General features: G+C 38.8%; 1 protein-coding gene across 5 annotated transcripts in view; it reads right to left on the minus strand.

Moving 5' to 3' along the window:
• The window catches only part of SLC9C1 (solute carrier family 9 member C1), a 114,669-nt gene that overhangs the window by 84,463 nt on the left and 11,485 nt on the right, over positions 1-18,721 (minus strand). For 4 of the 5 annotated variants that reach the window (XM_070787704.1, XM_070787718.1, XM_070787709.1 and 1 more), the window contains 2 exons: positions 12,098-12,263; positions 5,191-5,319 (listed from right to left, as the gene is read on the minus strand). In XM_070787704.1, the coding sequence (XP_070643805.1) occupies positions 5,191-5,319; positions 12,098-12,263 (295 nt within the window). The remainder of the gene's footprint in view (positions 1-5,190; positions 5,320-12,097; positions 12,264-18,721) is intronic. The other variant, XM_070787726.1, reaches the window with a different exon arrangement.

Raw genomic sequence — 18,721 nt, forward strand, 5'->3', positions numbered from 1 at the left:
CAAAACCAAAATGAAGGATGGCCAACAGAAAACAGCAATAGCAACCACATCAAAAAACAAGGCTAAATTTGGGGAAGTAAATCCCAGAACAGTGCTCTGAGGTGGTGAAATGAAGAAGAAAGAATCCTTTTATGAATCCTTAATCATAGATGTCCACTGGTAGAGACGGCACTGTTAAGATGCCTGAGGTTATCCAAATTCCTTCTCTACCTAGTCTCATTCCTATGACTGAAAGAGAGCCATGGTTTCTAGATGTGCCAAGCAGAAAAATTTAACACTTGTAGGGATAGTGTGAACTTGAGAGAATTTTATGAATGACTCTAGGTCCTGTCCAATCTAGGAATGGGGTTGACTATGGTGATAGTTTTAGGAATCCAGTGCCTCCTGTAAATGAAACATATGCTGGATACTGACTCTGATTTCAGAAGATGCAGAGAACTGGAGTTAAAAGACCAAGTTTAAAAGATGCTTTCTCTTTTAAAAAAGCAAAAGAGCTCTTAAAGAATAAAATATTTACTGGATGGATTTACTAGGCCGGGAAATGCCTCAAAGCAAATCCATTATTTCTTACAATGTTCTTAATCTTCTAACATACAAGAAGGAAAAGTAGGAACTCTGAGTACAATAGCTCTTCTTGTTTTTTTTCTATTATGAAACATGCTCACTTCAAAGATACAGTAGAGCTTCTCTGGTGACTCTGGGCTTGCCTGGTGGCTCAGATGGTAAAGAATCTGTCTGCAATGTGGGAGACCTGACTTTGATCTCTGTGTTGGGAAGATCCCCTAAAGAAGGGAATGGCTACCCACTCCAGTATTCTTGCCTAGAGAATTCCATGGACAGAGGAACCTGGTGGGCTACAGACAATGGGGTCACAAAGAGTCAGACATGACTGAAAGACTAACACTTTCAAAGATATAGCAACACTGTTTAAATAATTACAAGTTATAAAATAATGATTACTAAGAAACTGCAGTATTGGAGAAGACTCTTGAGAGTGCCTTGGACTGCAAGTAGATCAAACCAATCAATTTTGAAGGAAACCAATCCTGAATATTCATTGGAAGGACTGATGCTGAAGCTGAAGCTCCAATACTTTGGCCATCTGATGCAAAGAGCTGATTTATTAGCAGAGACAGTGATGCTGGGAGAGACTGAAGGCAGGAGGAGAAGGGGACAATAGAGGATGAGATAGTTGATAGCATCACTGATTCAACAGACATCAGTTTGAGCAATCTCCGGGAGATGGTGAAGGACAGGGAAGCCTGGCATGCTACAGTCCATGGGGTCACAGAGTCGTACATGACTGAGTGACCAAACAATACAATACAATACTAGGAAAATTACTGTTTCACAATTATGCCAATGGATATAAATAAAATACCAGTAAAACTTATCAAACATCTTTCTTAAGAGGAATTCTTCTACTAAAAATTCAGAGAAAGTCTGAATGGTGAAGAAAATAAATTCACTGTTGTCATACTAGAGCAGACCTTCTGTTTTATTGTCGTTGTTACTATTACTATTTTAAGAGTGATTACTTAACAGTTTTTAATCGTCTGGAACCTAAACAAAAGCAAAATTCTATTACATTGATTATTGTCAAAATTGTGAGGCACAAGCTCTACAAAAGCAAGAACAGTTATGTTCATGGCTGAAACATCAGGGCCTACAATAGGAGCTATCACTTAGTACATATCAACAAATAATTGTTGGGTTATTGAATGAATTATCTTCCACATAAGTATTTTTCTTTGTCTCTTTATTTTTCATTCCCCAGTGAATAGAGAGTTCTTTTGATTATATTGTGGATATCATCTCTGATAAAGTTCCCTGAAATTCTATGATTGTTATAGGGAAGAACTGACTCCATGTTGGATCTGTTTCTTTAACTTTAACCATTGCTTCCCACTACTTTTATTCATTAAAAGGATACTGTTCATATGGAGTGGCCTCCCTCAGGGAACCCTGCCTCTCTGCCTGAATGTTAAACCAAAATGCCTTTGTTTAGGACCATGTCCACCTGTGGATGGCTATAGGAAAGAAAAAATGGACACATTCACTCCCTGAGGCTAGCCATTCCAGGAGATATCTGTAAGATTAATGGCCTTTTACTTTATCCCCTTACCTCCCCCCACTCCTGTTCTGTAAAAGAACCTGGCATTAAGACCTTGATAAGATGGTTATTTTGAGACATTAGTCTGCCATCTTCTCAGTCAGCTAGCTTTCTAAATATACTCATATTCCTTGCCTCAATACCTGTCTCTTGGATTTATTTATGTGGTGAGCAGAGTAAGCTTGGACTCAGTAATATGAGTGGTATTTACTATCTTAAATGGGACCTCATATAACACTAGATCAGGCTTCTCTGGTGGCTCAGATAGTAAGGAATATGCCTGCAATGCAGGAGACCTGGGTTCAATACCTGGGTTTGGAAGAATCCCCTGGAGAAGGGAATGGAAACCCATTCCAGGATTCTTGCCTGGAGAATTCCATTGACAAAGGAGCCTGATGGGCTACAGTCCATGGGATTGCAAAGAGCTGGACATCACTGAGCAGCTTGCACATAATACTAGATCAGGTATAGAGGCTGGACTTTGATCCTTCTGACCAGCATGTATGACTACACTTTACATTTCTCAGTTTCCCCCAAGGATGGTTTTTGAGCTTTTAAGATGCTTTTGAATATAAACATTTCCTTTTTCCTCACCTCAGTCCTCTATGGGAAGGCCATATCTGCAGCAGGTGTTATGGTAAAAACTCTCTGAGTACTGTATTCTGTCACTTCTTTTTGTACTCTGCATTTTGGAAAATATTCTATGTATGTAGTTTGGTTTTCTCACACACCACAGAAAGGTTATATGAAGCATTTAAAGAGGATGTACCTTGTTCTGCTAAACTGGGGTTCTAGGATCACAACAGATATTCTAAACTGCCATGGCTTGAGTAAACTAATTGGATACAAAAAACAAGGCTGAAAGTAGATGCTTCTTATGCCAAAGTTGGGTAGTTGTCCATGGCCTGGACCAGGCCTTGAGAAAGACATGAGTAAGGTGATTCTTTGCGTGAAATGTTCCCTTGGTATCTCTAATTTTCTTGAAGAGATCTCTAGTCTTTCCCATTCTGTTGTTTTCCTCTATTTCCTTGCATTGATCACTGAGGAAGGCTTTCTTATCTCTCCTTGCTATTCTTTGGAACTCTGCATTCACATGCTTATATCTTTCCTTTTCTCCTTTGCTTTTCACTTCTCTTCTTTTCACAGCTATTTGTAAGGCCTCCCCAGACAGCCATTTTGCTTTTTTGCATTTCCTTTCCATGGGGATGGTCTTGATCCCTGTCTCCTGTACAATGTCACCAACCTTCGTCCATAGTTCATCAGGCACTCTATCTATCAGATCTAGGCCCTTAAATCTATTTATCACTTCCACTGTATAATCATAAGGGATTTGATTTAGGTCATACCTGAATGGTCTAGTGGTTTTCCCTACTTTCTTCAATTTAAGTCTGAATGTGGCAATAAGGAGTTCATGATCTGAGCCACAGTCAGCTCCTGGTCTTGTTTTTGTTGACTGTATAGAGCTTCTCCATCTTTGACTGCAAAGAATATAATCAATCTGATTTCGGTGTTGACCATTTTGAAGGAGACCAGCCCTGGGATTTCTTTGAAAGGAATGATGCTAAAGCTGAAACTCCAGTACTTTGGCCACCTCATGCAAAGAGTTGATTCGTTGGAAAAGACTCTGATGCTGGGAGGGATTGGGGCAGGAGGAGAAGGGGACGACAGAGGATGAGATGGCTGGATGGCATCACTGACTCGATGGACATGAGTCTCAGTGAGCTCCGGGAGTTGGTGATGGACAGGGAGGCCTGGCGTGCTGCGATTCATGGGGTCACAAAGAGTCGGACACGACTGAGCAACTGAACTGAACCGAACTGATAGGACCTTTTTAATGTATTGCTTGATTTGGTTTGCTATTGTTTGGCTGAGATTTTTGCATCTATGTTCATCAGTGATATTGGTCTGTAATTTTCTCTCTTTTGTAGTATCTTTGTCTGGTTGTGGTATCAGGGTGATGGTGGTCTTGCAGAGTAAGTTTGGAAGTGTACTTTCCTCTGTAATTTTTTGAAATAGTTTCAAAAGGATAGGTGTTAATTCTTTTCTAAATGTTCCATAGAATTCACCTGTGAAGCCATCTGGTCTTGGACTTCTGTTTCTTTGGTTTTTGAAATCACAGATTCAATTTCAGTACTTGTAGTCAGTTTATTCATATTTTCAATTTCTTCCTGGTCTGATCTTGGGAGAATGTATCTTTCTAAGAATTTGTCCATTTTAGTGGCATATAGTTGCCTGTAGTAAGTAGCCTCTTATGGTCCTTTGTGTTTCTGTGGTGTCAATTATAACTTCTTTATTTCCAATTTTGTTGAGACTACACTCTAAACTACTGAAAGGATGAGGTTTTGATTAGGAAGGGGTATATAAGATGCTCACAGGAGTTCTGACAACTGTATTTTTTGTCCCAAGTCATAATTACTCATCTGTATACTTTATAATCACTCATTGCAGTGTGCATACATCACTTACCTTATATACACATGCATGCACATACACATGATAAAGCACAAAATACGTATGGTTCAGGACTATTTGAATGTGGCAAATGAACTTCTAGACATTTTAAAATCTCTCTGCTTATAAGCACTGTGCTCAGGCCCTGTAGATGGCCATATAACTCACACTTTCTCCCTGAGCTGACAGCTTTCTGTGTTGCCTGCAGGGAGATGGTCACAGAGTAAAGGGAAGGGAAGACACCTCCCCTTGGCACTGTTGGATTCTCTACTCAACTCGTCTTTTGAGTTCATCTTTGGCAGGTAAAAAAATTCTCTCACTCTTGTTATCAATAATTCTGGTTCAGTCTAGGTCTGAGGAATGTTGCTTCTATAGGCATCCTCATGAAAAGTCCCAACTTAGCCTCACAACAAAACCATAACCAATATTAAATAAGGGATGTTTGTTACCTCTTTGTAAATGGCCAATAATTATACTAATATGATTATGTTTGCATAAGTGTAATTTTGGTATTATAAAATCCATGTCAGAGGTCAGAAAATACAGTATTCTAGTTTTAAGAAATTAAGATTTCAGAAAATATGGGATTCTAATTTTAAAAAAATTAGGAAAAAATAGGTTCTTACCTAAGGACTGGATCGTATTTTTGTGCAAGCTAAGGTCAATATTCACAATAACAGTGAATGTAATTAAAGACATTACAGAGGTCATCAGACTTTCTCCATTAATTAAACTGACGAGGCTTCTAGAAAGACCTACAGAGGGAAAAAAAATTTTTTAAGGAGGGAAAAATTTTCATAAATATTAAAGAACAGAATTTATCAACAAGTAGAATGATATTTTCAGCCATGGATTTATATCATGTACTTTTTCTACATACTTAAATATACGTTAGTCATGTTTGTAAAATCTGTTCAAGAAGATTTCATTATGTATTAACTTACAAGCCTAGATCATTATGAGTAAGTACCAAATTAATTGTGGTTGATTAGGCATCAAAGAAAGGGCTTCCCTGGTGGCTCAGATGGTAACTAATCTGCCTGCAGTGCAGGAGACTTGGGTTCAACCCCTGGGTTGAGAAGATTCCCTGGAGAAGGGAATGGCTACCCACTCCAGTATTCTTGCAAACTAAAATGGACAGGAATGGGTGAATTTAACTCAGATGACCATTATATCTACTACTGTGGGCAAGAATTCCTTAGAAGAAATGGAGTGGCCCTCATAGTTGACAAAAGAGTATGAAATGCAGTACTTGGGTGTAACTTCAAAAACAACAGAATGATCTCAGTTCATTTCCAAGGCAAACCATTCAACATCACAGTATCCAAGTCTATGCCCCAAGCACTAATGCTGAAGAAGCTGTACTCAAACAGTCTATTAAGATCTATAAGACGTTCTAGAACTAACACCAAAAAAATGATGTCTTTTCATCACAGGGGGTTGGAATGCAAAAGTAGGAAGTCAAGAAATACCTGGAAAAACAGGCAAGTTTGGCCTTGGAATACAAATTGAAGCAGGACAAAGGCTAATAGAGTTTTGCTGAAAGAACACTCTGGATGTAGCAAACACCCTCTTCCAGCAACACCAGACATGACTCTACACATGGACATCACCAGATAGTCAATACCGAAATCAGAGTCATTATATTCTTTGCAGCCAGGATGGAGAAGCTCTATACAGCCAGCAAAAACAAGACCTGGAGCTGACTGTGGCTCACATCATGAGATCTTTATTGCAAAATTCAGATTTAAATTGAAGAAAGTAGGGAAAACCACTAGACCATTCAAGTATGACCTAAGTTAAATCCCTTATGATTATACAGAGGAGGTGACAAATAAATTCAAGGGATTAGATCTGATAGAATGCCTGAAGAACTATGGAAGGAAGTTCATGACATTGTATAGGAGACAGGGATCAAGACCATCCCCAAGAAAAAGAAATGCAAGAGGGCAAAATGGTTGTCTGAGAAGGCCTTACAAATAGCTGAGAAAAGAAGAGATGCCAAAAGCAAAGGAGAAAAGAAAAGATATACCCAATCGATTTCAGAGTTCCAGAGATGGCAAGGAGAGATAAGAGAGTCTTCTGAACTGAACAATACAAAGAAATAGAGGGAACAATAGAATGGGAAAGTTTTTTTTTTAATTTTATTTTATTTTTAAACTTTACATAATTGTATTAGTTTTGCCAAATATCAAAATGAATCCGCCACAGGTATACATGTGTTCCCCATCCTGAACCCTCCTCCCTCCTCCCTCCCCATACCATCCCTCTGGGTCGTCCCAGTGCACTAGCCCCAAGCATCCAGTATCGTGCATCGAACCTGGACTGGCAACTCGTTTCATACATGATATTTTACATGTTTAAATGCCATTCTCCCAAATCTCCCCACCCTCTCCCTCTCCCACAGAGTCCATAAAACTGATCTATACATCAGTGTCTCTTTTGCTGTCCCGTACACAGGGTTATTGTTACCATCTTTCTAAATTCCATATATATGCGTTAGTATACTGTATTGGTGTTTTTCTTTCTGGCTTACTTCACTCAAGAAAACTGGAGGTACCAAGGGAACATTTCATGCAAGAATGGGCATGATAAAGGACAGAAATGGTAAGGACCTAACAGAGGCAGAAGAGATTAGGAAGAGGTGGCGAGAATATAGAGGTCTTAAAGACCCAGATAAACATGACGGTGTGGTCACTTACCTACAGCCAGACATCTTGGAGTGTGAACTCTAAGTGAACTTTTAGGAAGCATTATTATGAACAAAGCTATTGGAGGTGATAGAATTCCAGCTGAGTTATTTAAAATCCTAAAAGATGATACTGTTAAAGTGCCACATTCAATATACTATCAAATTTGGAAAACCCAAGGATGGCCAGAGGACTGGAAAAAATCAGTTTTCATTCCAATCCCAAAGAAAGGCAATGCTAAAGAATGTTCAAACTACCATCAAATCAGATCAGATCAGTCGCTCAGTCGTGTCCGACTCTTTGCGACCCCATGAATCGCAGCACGCCAGGCCTCCCTGTCCATCACCAACTCCCGGACTTCACTCAGACTCACATCCATTGAGTCAGCGATGCCATCCAGCCATCTCATCCTCTGTCGTCCCCTTCTCCTCCTGCCCCCAATCCCTCCCAGCATCAGAGTCTTTTCCAATGAGTCAACTCTTCGCATGATGTGGCCAAAGTACTGGAGTTTCAGCTTTAGCATCATTCCTTCCAAAGAAATCCCAGGGCTGATCTCCTTCAGATTGGACTGGTTGGATCTCCTTGCAGTCCAAGGGACTCTCAAGAGTCTTCTCCAATGCCACAGTTCAAAAGCATCAATTCTTAGGGGCTCAGCCTTCTTCACAGTCCAACTCTCACATCCATACATCAATTGCGCTTATCTCATACCAGCAAGATAATGCTCAAAATCCTTCAAGCTAGGCTTCAACAGTACATGAACCAAGAACTTTCAGATATACAAGCTAGGTTTAGAAAAGGCAGAGGAACCAGAGATCAAATTGCTAACATTTATTGGGTCAGAGAAAAACCAAGGAAATTCCAGAAAAATATCCACTTCTGCTTCATTGTTTCTGCTAAGCCTTTGACTTCTGGATCACAACAAACTGTGGAAATTCTTAAAGAGATGGGAATACCAGACCCCCTAATCTGCCTCCTGAGAAAACTGTATTTAAGTAAAGAAGAAAGAGTTAGAATTGGACATGAAAAAACAGACTGGTTCAAAATTGGGAAAAGAGTACCTCAAGGCTGTATGTTGTCACCCTGCTTATTTAACTTATATACAGTGTACATCATGTAAAATTCTGGGTTGAATAAATTACAAGCTTGAATCAAGATTGCCAGGAGAAATATCAACAACCTCAGATATACAGATGATATCACTCTAATGGCAGAAACTGAAGAGGACCTAAAGAGTCTCTTGATGAGCATAAAAGAGGAGAGTGAAAAAGCTGGCTTAAAACTCAACATTCAGAAACTAAGATCTGGTCCCATCACTTCATGGCAAATAGGGAAAAAGTGGAAACAGTGGCAAATTTTATTTTCTTGGACTCCAAAATCAATATAGATGATAAAATTAAAAGACGCTTGGGGCTGGTGCACTGGGATGACCCAGAGGGATGGTACGGGGAGGGAGGTGGGAGGGGGGTTCAGGATGGGGAAAATGTGTACACCCGTGGAGGATTCATGTTGATGTATGGCAAAACCAATACAATATTGTAAAGTAATTAGCCTCCAATTAAAATAAATAAATTTAAGTTAAATAAATAAATAAAAGATGCTTGCTTCTTGGAAGAAAAGTGATGACAAACCTAGCATATTAAAAAGCAGAGACATCACTTTACTGACAAAGGTCTGTATAGTCAAAACTATGGCTTTTCCAATAAAGGAGCTTCCTGGGTGGCACAGTGGTAAAGAATCTGCCTGCCAATGTAGGAGACACAAGAGACATGGGTTCAATCCCTGAGTCGGGAAGATTCATTGGAGAAGGAAATGGCAACCCCCTCCAGTATTCTTGCCTGGAAAATCCCATGGAGAGAGGAACCAAAGACTAGGACACGACTAAGCGCACACACAAATGGTTTTTCCAGTAGTCCTGTATGAATGTGAGACTTGGACCATAAGGAAGGCTGAGTGCCAAAGAATTGATTCTTTTGAATTTTAGTGCTGGAAAAGACTCTTAAGAGTCCTAGGATCCTCTGTCCATAGGATTTTTCAGGCAAGAATACTGGAATGGGTTGCCATTTCCTATTCCAAGGAATCTTCCAAGGGAATAGAACTTGCATCGCCTGCATTGGCAGGCAACTCTTTGCCACTGATTCACCAGGGGGAGCTTGTTTTATGTAAGATAATCAACTAGAGCTCTCATTTCTTGTTTCAAAGTACAGATGAAAATGTGAAATTTATTATTTTTTAATTCTGAGACTTGGTCTATATAAATATGTACACCATGCATTTAAGACAAGACAAAAAAATGATAGTAGAGGGATAAGGCAGACTTATAAACCAAAGCTCTATACCATGGTAACTAACCAAAGTATTAATGCAGTTGTCCAGGTAGTCAGACTGTAATTAGTAATTGTCTGACTTTCTCATACATCACTTTCAATGGTTTTAGAAATCAAATTCCATTAATGGTGAGCATTCTGATATATTTCCATCTTAATCTCCTCCATTTATGATATTATTCCAAGTTTAGATATCTATCAATTATTCTTTCTTTCTTTCTTTGCCATTCAATGTTCCTGTGGGGCAACACTATAACTGAACTTCTTTAATAACTTTCAAAATGTCCATAGGAAGGAAATATTATTAAGGAAATGGTAAAAACCTTTCTTGAACCAATCAGCCTATCCTTCTGATCACAATCTAATACAGTAAGTATGCTACTGGAAAAGAAGCAAAGCCAAGGCAGTCTGTCCCTGTAGAAACTCATTGCCTTCATGATCTAATTCCTCACCTGTCTCTGCATTCATGCCTTCTGCATAAGACTGAAGTTTATATCACCAAAGAGATTTTTTTTTTTTAATAAGACTTTATACAAGGAGAGGCTTGAGAAAGATTTCTGCTTCTACTCTCTTAGATCCCCGCCACCATCATGGCAGAATTTCCTGGCTACTCTTCTGGAAGAATGTGAGAAATAATATGGGAGAAATGATCTTCTGGGTGAGGCCATTCTAGATCATTTAGCTCCCAGATAACCCTCTAGCTGACTGCAAATTCATTAGTGAGCCTAGCCAAGATCAGCAGAACCCAGTTCATACCATCAAAGCTACCAAACTCATGAGAAATAAAAAATGATCGTAGTTTTAAGCCACTACTCTTTGGAGTTATTTTTAGTCAAAGGCAAAGACAAAAACAAACCCTAACTGATACTGTTGTATAACTATTTCATCTTAGAAAATAGGGCTATAACAAAATGAATATTTGGAAATAAAGACAAGGAGCATAAGAGGAGTCAATAGATCATAAAAAGCTCAAGACAATGTGAATGTATCCAGGTACTCCAAACATTAGGCCTGGCCAGATTTTATTGTTGAGAATGAAATAAAAAATATATAAAAGTCTTTCTGTGAAAACTCAGGCAAAAATATTTCCAAGAGAAAAATAAATGTTTTATACTTTAAAAATGATGCAAAATGAGGAGAAAAGCAAAATTCCAAAAGTAACGGCAAGATGACCAAAGATTACAAGAATAACTTTGTAAGTAAATCCAAAGAAATGATTTAAATTCAACAATGGTAAACCAGGAAGTCAATGGTTTGACTTTATAAACTCTAAGATTATAAAGTTAAGAAGATTATGGAATTCTCTCAGGTAGTACAGAACTCCTCCAAATCTTATGAGTATGAAAAGGAGCAGGAATTGACAGAGTCCCATAGCAGCAGGGTTGGGGGATAGATGCTGATACAATCTTAATCTCCTTGTCTTAAAGATCTGACTTTTCTTTATTCATATAGATACACTTGATATTTCTCCCCTACTCTCCTTCTACTTGCCTCAGATAGCTCTTTCCTTTTTAACTGTCCATTAAAAAGTGTTCCTGTGAGGGTGTGTATGCATGTATGTGCCACATTAAAATTCTATTTTAAAACAAATGTTTCCATTCTCATTATAAAAAATAGTCAAGCAAACATAAATTAGGTAATTTTTCCTTTTTTTTGAATGTGAGTCTTAGCATTTTTTTTTTTTTCTGGGTTACACTGACTTGGTATTTTACTTTTCAAAAGAGGTTTCTTTCTCCTAAAACAGTGCACACTGAAAACACTATATCATTAATGATTTTATTGTTTTTGACTCTTTAGAACTTTGGTCTTAATGGTGACAAAGACTTAAAAGATAATTTTTTTTTTTTACAGATAGCATTATCCAAAGAACAACATTTTCAACAGAAAAGAGGTGTTGGGCAATAAAAATGTTACCATGAAATACATACAATATTGTAATGCTCCCATAACTATTCTGTTGGCTCAAGGCAGACGCATGCATGAAGTCGAGCATTCCAAATAATGCCCTGCCCTACAAGGCATTGGTGGTAGAATTCTCACTTGCCACATGGGAGGCTGGGGATGGATTCCCAGCCAATGCAAAAGGCAGATTATTTTCTTTGGGCTTCCTTTGTGGCTTAGCTAGTAAAAAATCTGCCTGCAATGTGGGAAACCAGGGTTTGATCCCTGGGTTGGGAAGATCCCCTGGAGAAGGGAAAGGCTACCCACTCCAGTATTCTGGCCTGGAGAATTCCATGAACTGTATAGTTCATGCCCTCACAAAGAGTTGGACATGACTGATCGACTTTAACTTTCACTTTCATTCCACAACTGAATGTAAGACTTAAAATACTAAGTAAGCCCACCACTGGCATTTCATCCTATTCTAAGAATCACCAAATGAATCTCTATGTTCAAACCTTAGTGTCCCAGCACCCCACTTCACATAGTAAGAAGCTATAATGAACAAAGATCTTAAAACTAGACAATTTAAACATGGAATATATTTTAAATATAGGAAAAGAGAGAAATATACCTACCCAGATCTTTTATAGCAGATGAAGTCAGCATGGGATCTAAACTCACAAGTATAGCTGAAAATAATAACCATGGGGTGGTTTTCAAAAGCAATTTATTCACAGATGCCAGATACCAAAGGATTAAGGTATAGTTAATCAGAAAGCCAGGAACCGTAATGAAAACTATCTGCAAAGAAATTTCATAGATAGAAAAATCAAATTGCATTTGTATTACATTTTTAAAAGCAAAATCAGGATACTGAAGATGTAGAATCACATTAAATCCATCAAAGGGAAATTTTCTATTATATTACTTAACATCTATGTGCTTGAAACTCTGGAAATAAGGGGAAAAGTTGCAGTGAGAGTCTTAGAATCTAAGAAATACTAGTTATAGGAAATATTATAATTAAAAAACAACTTTTATACAAACTGCTACATATAAAATAGATAAACAACAGGGTCCTACTATAAAGCACAGGGAATTATATTCAATATCCTGTAATAAACCATAAAGGAAAAAACAAATTTTTAATTATCTTGATAAAGACATTGAATATAGATACGTATCTGTGAAGGTAGATACCATATAAATATACTATATGTTGCTGCTGCTGCTGCTAAGTCGCTTCAGTCGTGTCCGACTCTGTGTGACCCCATAAACGGCAGCCCACCAAGCTCCCCCGTCCCTGGGATTCTCCAGGCAAGAACACTGGAGTGGGTTGCCATTTCCTTCTCCAATACATGAAAGTGAAAAGTGAAAGTGAAGTCGCTCAGTCGTGTCCGACTCTTAGCCACCCCATGGACTGCAGCCTACCAGGCTCCTCCGTCCATGGGATTTTCCAAGCAAGAGTACTGGAGTGGGGTGCCATTGTCTTCTCCAATATGTTACATATGTATAATATATATGCACATTTAACAATGGATAAAAACTGAGACATAGTTTATTAACACAGAAAAAAGAAAAAAAATTTAGAAAGAGGTTACAAAAGAGTGGGGGTCAGGGGAGGAAAGAGAAAACAAAATAATAGAAAGAGTGCATGGAAATGGCAGAGGACCAGGGAAAAGATAGGAAGGAAAATTCTATTATTTCAGAAGTGGAACCTGGCCTTCTGCCTTCCCACTAGTGGGAAGTTGCCTTCTATTTTCTCTTATTCTGTGGTGGCTATTTAGCGTGATTTTATGACCAGACTTGGGAAAATATGCTGATTGTTCCTTAAAGTACCTGTGAGAATTCACAAATATACTACCATGTTCACTACAGCATTATTCACAACAGCCAAAACATTAAGCAATCTAAATGTCCATCTATAGATGAATGGATAAGGAATATGCATTATGTATATATATATATATATATATATATATATACATATATGGAATATTATTCAGTCGTAAGAAAAAGAAGGAAATGTTGCCATTTGCCACAATATAAGTGGATCTTGAGGGCATAAATAAATTATGCAGAGAAAGACAAATGCCATATGATCTCACTTATGTGTGGAATCTAAAAAAACAAATTCATAGATTTGGAGAACAGATTCATGGTCGACAGAGGCAGGTAATCAGGTTAGTTGGGAGATGAAGATGTGAAATGCATAAAATTGGTCATAAGGCACCAATTTCCAGTTATAAAATAAGTAAAACATGCTAAGTCATTTTAGTCGTGTCCGACTCTGTGTGACCCCATAGAGGGCAGCCCACAAGGCTCCCCTGTCCCTGGGATTCTCCAGGCAAGAACACTGGAGTGGGTTACCATTTCCTTCTCCAATGCATGAAAGTGAAAAGTGAAAGTGAAGTCATTCAGTCGTGTCCGACTCTTAGCGACCCCATGGACTGCAGCCCACCAGGCTCCTCGGTCCATGGGATTTTCCAGGCAAGAGTACCGGAGTGGGGTGCCATTGCCTTCTCCGAAGTAAAGCATAGGGGCATAATATCAGTATGGTGACTACAGTTAACAGCAATAATGTATTTCATATACAGCCAGCAGTATACTGATTACTCATTCCTATTTAAAACAGTAGCTATTGTTGAGAAAGGCCATAAGACTAGCAGAAAGATCTACAACTAAAGATATAAAGAAACCATGACAACTCAAGTGCCCATTAACAGATGAATAGATAAGGGAATGTGGTTTTTATATTCAATAGGATATTATTCAGCCATAAAAAGAATGTAAGGCAGCTATGCTCACCACTGTACAGCCAATGCAAGAATAAAATTCTGCCATTTGCAGCAATGTGGATGGACTTAGAGAACATTATGCTTAGAGAAATCAATCAGAGAAAGATAAATACTATATATCATTTATATGTGGAATCTAAAAAAAAAAAAACAAATGAATATATATGCAAAAGAGAAATGGATTCATAGATATAGAAAACAAATTAGTGGTTACCAAAAGAGAAAGGTAAGTGAGGTAGGGACAAATTAAGTGTATGGGGTTGACGGAATGTATAAAATAAGCAACAAAGACATATTGTACAGCACAGAGAATTATAGCCATCATCTTTTAATCTCAAAATATATTGATTCACTACATTGTATACCTGAAACTAACATAATATTTTAAATCAACTATATTAAAAAAAAAGAAAAAAGAAAACACACCATAAGATGGGAAGAGGAGCCAGAGACACTATAGAGTCAAGACCCATATCCACAGTGAGTGAGCCACAGCTAGAAGGAGAATTACAATTGCAGAGTTTCTCTCTTAGAAGTGAAGAGTCCAGGCCCTGCGTCAGGATCCCCGGGCTGGGGGTACTGCACCATGATGATGATATCACTAGAACATTTGGCTTTGAAGGCCAGCAGGACTTGCTTTTGGGATAGACAGACGGCTGTGAGAAATAGAACCTCCACTCTTAAAGGGCACACACAAAATCTCAGATGCTCTGGGACCCAAGGCAGAAGCAATAATTTGAAAGGAGTCAAGGTCAGACCCACCTGCTGATCTTGAAAAGTCTTTCAGAGTGGAATGACGCCCCAGAGACATAGACACAGCTGGTAGCCATTTCGGGGAACTTGTTCTACCACGTGGACACTGGTACTGGCAAGTGCCATTTTGGAATCTTTCGTCTAGCTTATTAATCTGCAGAATCTGGCCCTGCTTGTTCGCAAAAGTATTGGAACACCTCAGGACAAGCAGCTACCTGGGTGAGGATACAGCTCTGCTCTACGGGTAGTAGGCTAGTTTCCTTAAGACTCCTTGAGTGTACAGCTAACCTGGGACACAGCCCTGTTCATCAAAAAGGCTAGGATCCAACCCCATATATCAATATACTGGCACTAGTCCTAGGATCCTCTGGGTCTCTACAGTCAGCTGGAGGAACCTAGTTTCACCCACCATCAAGCTGGCACTAGCTCCAGGATGCATCCTCACCCACCAGTGGGTAGACATGAACCCAGGAACCACAAGAGCACCAAAGCCATCCAGATGAACAGGACAGCACTTGCTCCAGGTGCCCCCCTGGATCATGGCCCTGCCCATCAGCAGGCCAATAGTAGCCCTGGCACCCCCACCACCCAGCATATCAGCAAGCTGATACCAGCTCCAAGACACTTTTGATGCCTCAGCTGCCCACCCCTGGGATTCAGCCTTATTCACCAACAGGTCAACATGAACTTTGGAGCACCCCAGGCCCTGTAATCAGCTGTGTCAGGAACTGGACCCACCAACCAGCAGGTAGACACTAGATACAGGATCCCTGGTCCCACAGAAACCCACTCCAGAACACAGCTCTGCCTACCAGTGGGCCAGCCCTAGCCCCAGGACCCCCCAGGGATCTGCAGCCAGCTGCCTGAGTCCAGGCCCTTCCCACCAGCAGCTGGCAGCATCCACACAAGGCAGAGCCTAGAAACCAACTAAACTGGGGCCAGCCACATCTATCAGACTTTCCACGGTGGTCAGCCTGATGCAAGAGATGGACCCATGTAGCTCATGTAAGAAGAACCCCTAGAGGATGTAGCCCTGGTGAAGAGAGGGGAGTGTGTCACTGTGGCACAGAGGACTTCTCCTAAAAAAGACCACTTCCCCAAGGTTGGAAAATGCGATGAACCTATCAGATACATATAAATAAGATAGTATATTAGGCAGAATGAAGCATGTGGAGTATGTTCCAAATATATATTTGAAGGAAGAAGATAAAAGCTCAGAACTAAGTGAAGTAGAGATAAGCAATCTACCTGATAAAGACGATCCAAGAATCCAGGAGAAGATTAAATGAATAGAGTGAGAAGATGGAAGTTTTTAACAAAGAGTTAGAAAATATAAAGAAGAATCAGAGATGAAGAATGTAATAATTAAAATTAAAAATGCAGTAGAAGTAATCAACGGGAGAAGGCAATGGCATCCCACTCCAGTACTCTTGCCTGGAAAATCCCATGGACAGAGGAACCTGGTGGGCTGCAATCCATGGGGTTGCTAAAAGTTGGACACGATTGAGCGACTTCACTTTCACTTTTCACTTTTATGCATTGGAGAAGGAAATGGCAACCCACTCCAGTGTTCTTGCCTGGAGAATCCAAGGGACAGAGGAGCCTGGTGGGCTGCCGTCGATGGGGTCTCACAGCGTCGGACACGACTGAATCGATTTAGCAGCAGCAGCAGCAGAAGTAATCGACAGTAGATTAGAAGATACAGAGGAATGGAGCAGGGAACTGGAAAACAGAGTACTAGAAATCACTGAAGCCGAACACAAAAAAGAAAAACACACAAAAAGAAAGGACAGTTTAAGAGATCTCTGAAAGAACATTAAACATACTAACATTAGCATAATAGTCTCTGAAGGAGAAGAGAGAGAGAGAAAGGGACAGAGGATATATTTAAAGAAATAACAGGGGAAGACTTCCCTAACCTGAGAAAAGGAAAAAGATAATTATTGTATATGCAATTAATCTTTGGTCAGTTAATCTATGACAAAGGAGGAAGAAATATATAATAGGGGAAAGACAGCCTATTTGATAAATAGTGTTGAAAAACTGAATAGCTATATGCAAAAGAATTAAACTGTACTACTTTCTCACATCCTGCACAAAAATAAATTCAAAATGGACTAAACACGTGGAAAACTTCCAGAAGAAACCATAGATAGTAAGATCCTTGTCATCAATCTTAGCAATCTTTTTTTTTGGCTTTGTCTCTTTATGCAAGAAAAACAAAAGCAAAAGTAAATAAATGCGACTACATGAAGCTAGAATGCTTTTGCATAGTGAAGGAAATCATCAACAAAAGAAAAAGGTCACCTACTAAATGGATGAAGATATTTGCAAACAATATATCCAATAAGGGGTTAAGATCTAAAACATACAAAGAACTCATACTACTTAACATCAAAAACAAGCAAACAACCCCATTAAGTAATGGGCAAAGGATCAGAATAGTCATTTTTCCCAAGAAGACATACAAGTGACCGATAGATATATGAAAATATGCTCAACGTCACTAATCATCAGGGAAATGCAAATCCCTGATATCAACAATGTGATATCACCTCACATCTATCAAAAGGGCTATGATAAAAGACAACCAATAACAAGTGTTGGTGAGGATGTAGAGAAAAGGGAAACCTCATGAACCATTTGCAAAATGTAAATTGGTGCAGCCACTATGGAAAAAAGACATGGAGATTCCTCAAAAAATTAAAAATTGCACTAGCATATAATCCAGCAATTCCACTTTTGGGTATTCATACAAAGAAAATGAAAATGCTCATTCAAAAAAATATGTGCACTCTATGTTCATTGCGGCATTATTTACAATAGCCAAGATATGAAGCAACCTAAATGTTCATTGATAGGTGGATAAAGAAGATGAGGTATACACACATATGCACACGATGGAAGACTACTGAGCAACAAAAGAGAATGAAATCTCGCCATTTGCAACAACACGGATGGACCTAGAGGGTAGTATGCTAAGTGAACAAACAGCAGAACAGAAACAGAAGCATAAAGAGAGCAAACAGGTAACCACCTGGAGAGGGGATTGAGAGCAGGAAAGAAATAGCTGTGGGAGATTAAGAAGTACAAACCTTCAGCACAAAACAAATGAGTCACAGGTTTGAAATGTACAGTGTGGGGAATACAGTCAAAAACTGATATTTTTGTATGGTGACATACTGTAACTAGAATTATTGTGATGACCACTTCGAAAAGTATATAAATATTGAATCACTATGTTGTATAACAGGAATTAGCACAGTGATGTAGGTCAATTATACTTCAAAAATAAATAAATAAGCAAACAAACTCATAGAAAAGGAGACCACAGTTGTGGTTACCAGAGACAGTGGTAACCACAGGGGAAGTGAGAAGGAGAATTGGATGAAGACAGTACAAAGATACAAACTTACAAACTTCTAATTATGAGATAAACAAGTAATAGGAATATAATGTATAACATGATAAATATGATTAACATTGCTGTAAGTTATATAAGTTGTTAAGAGAGTAAATCCTAAGAATTCTCATTACAAAGAAAAATATTTTTTCTATTTCTTTAATTTTGTAACTGCATGAAATGATGGATATTCACTGAACTTATTATAATTATTTCATGATGAATATTAATCATTATGCTGTACCCTTAAACTTATATAGTGATCCAAGTTGATTATATCGCAATAAAACTGAAGAAAAAAAAGA

Source organism: Bos indicus, chromosome 1 (assembly GCF_029378745.1).
Source record: "Bos indicus isolate NIAB-ARS_2022 breed Sahiwal x Tharparkar chromosome 1, NIAB-ARS_B.indTharparkar_mat_pri_1.0, whole genome shotgun sequence".
Lineage (NCBI taxonomy): Eukaryota > Metazoa > Chordata > Mammalia > Artiodactyla > Bovidae > Bos > Bos indicus.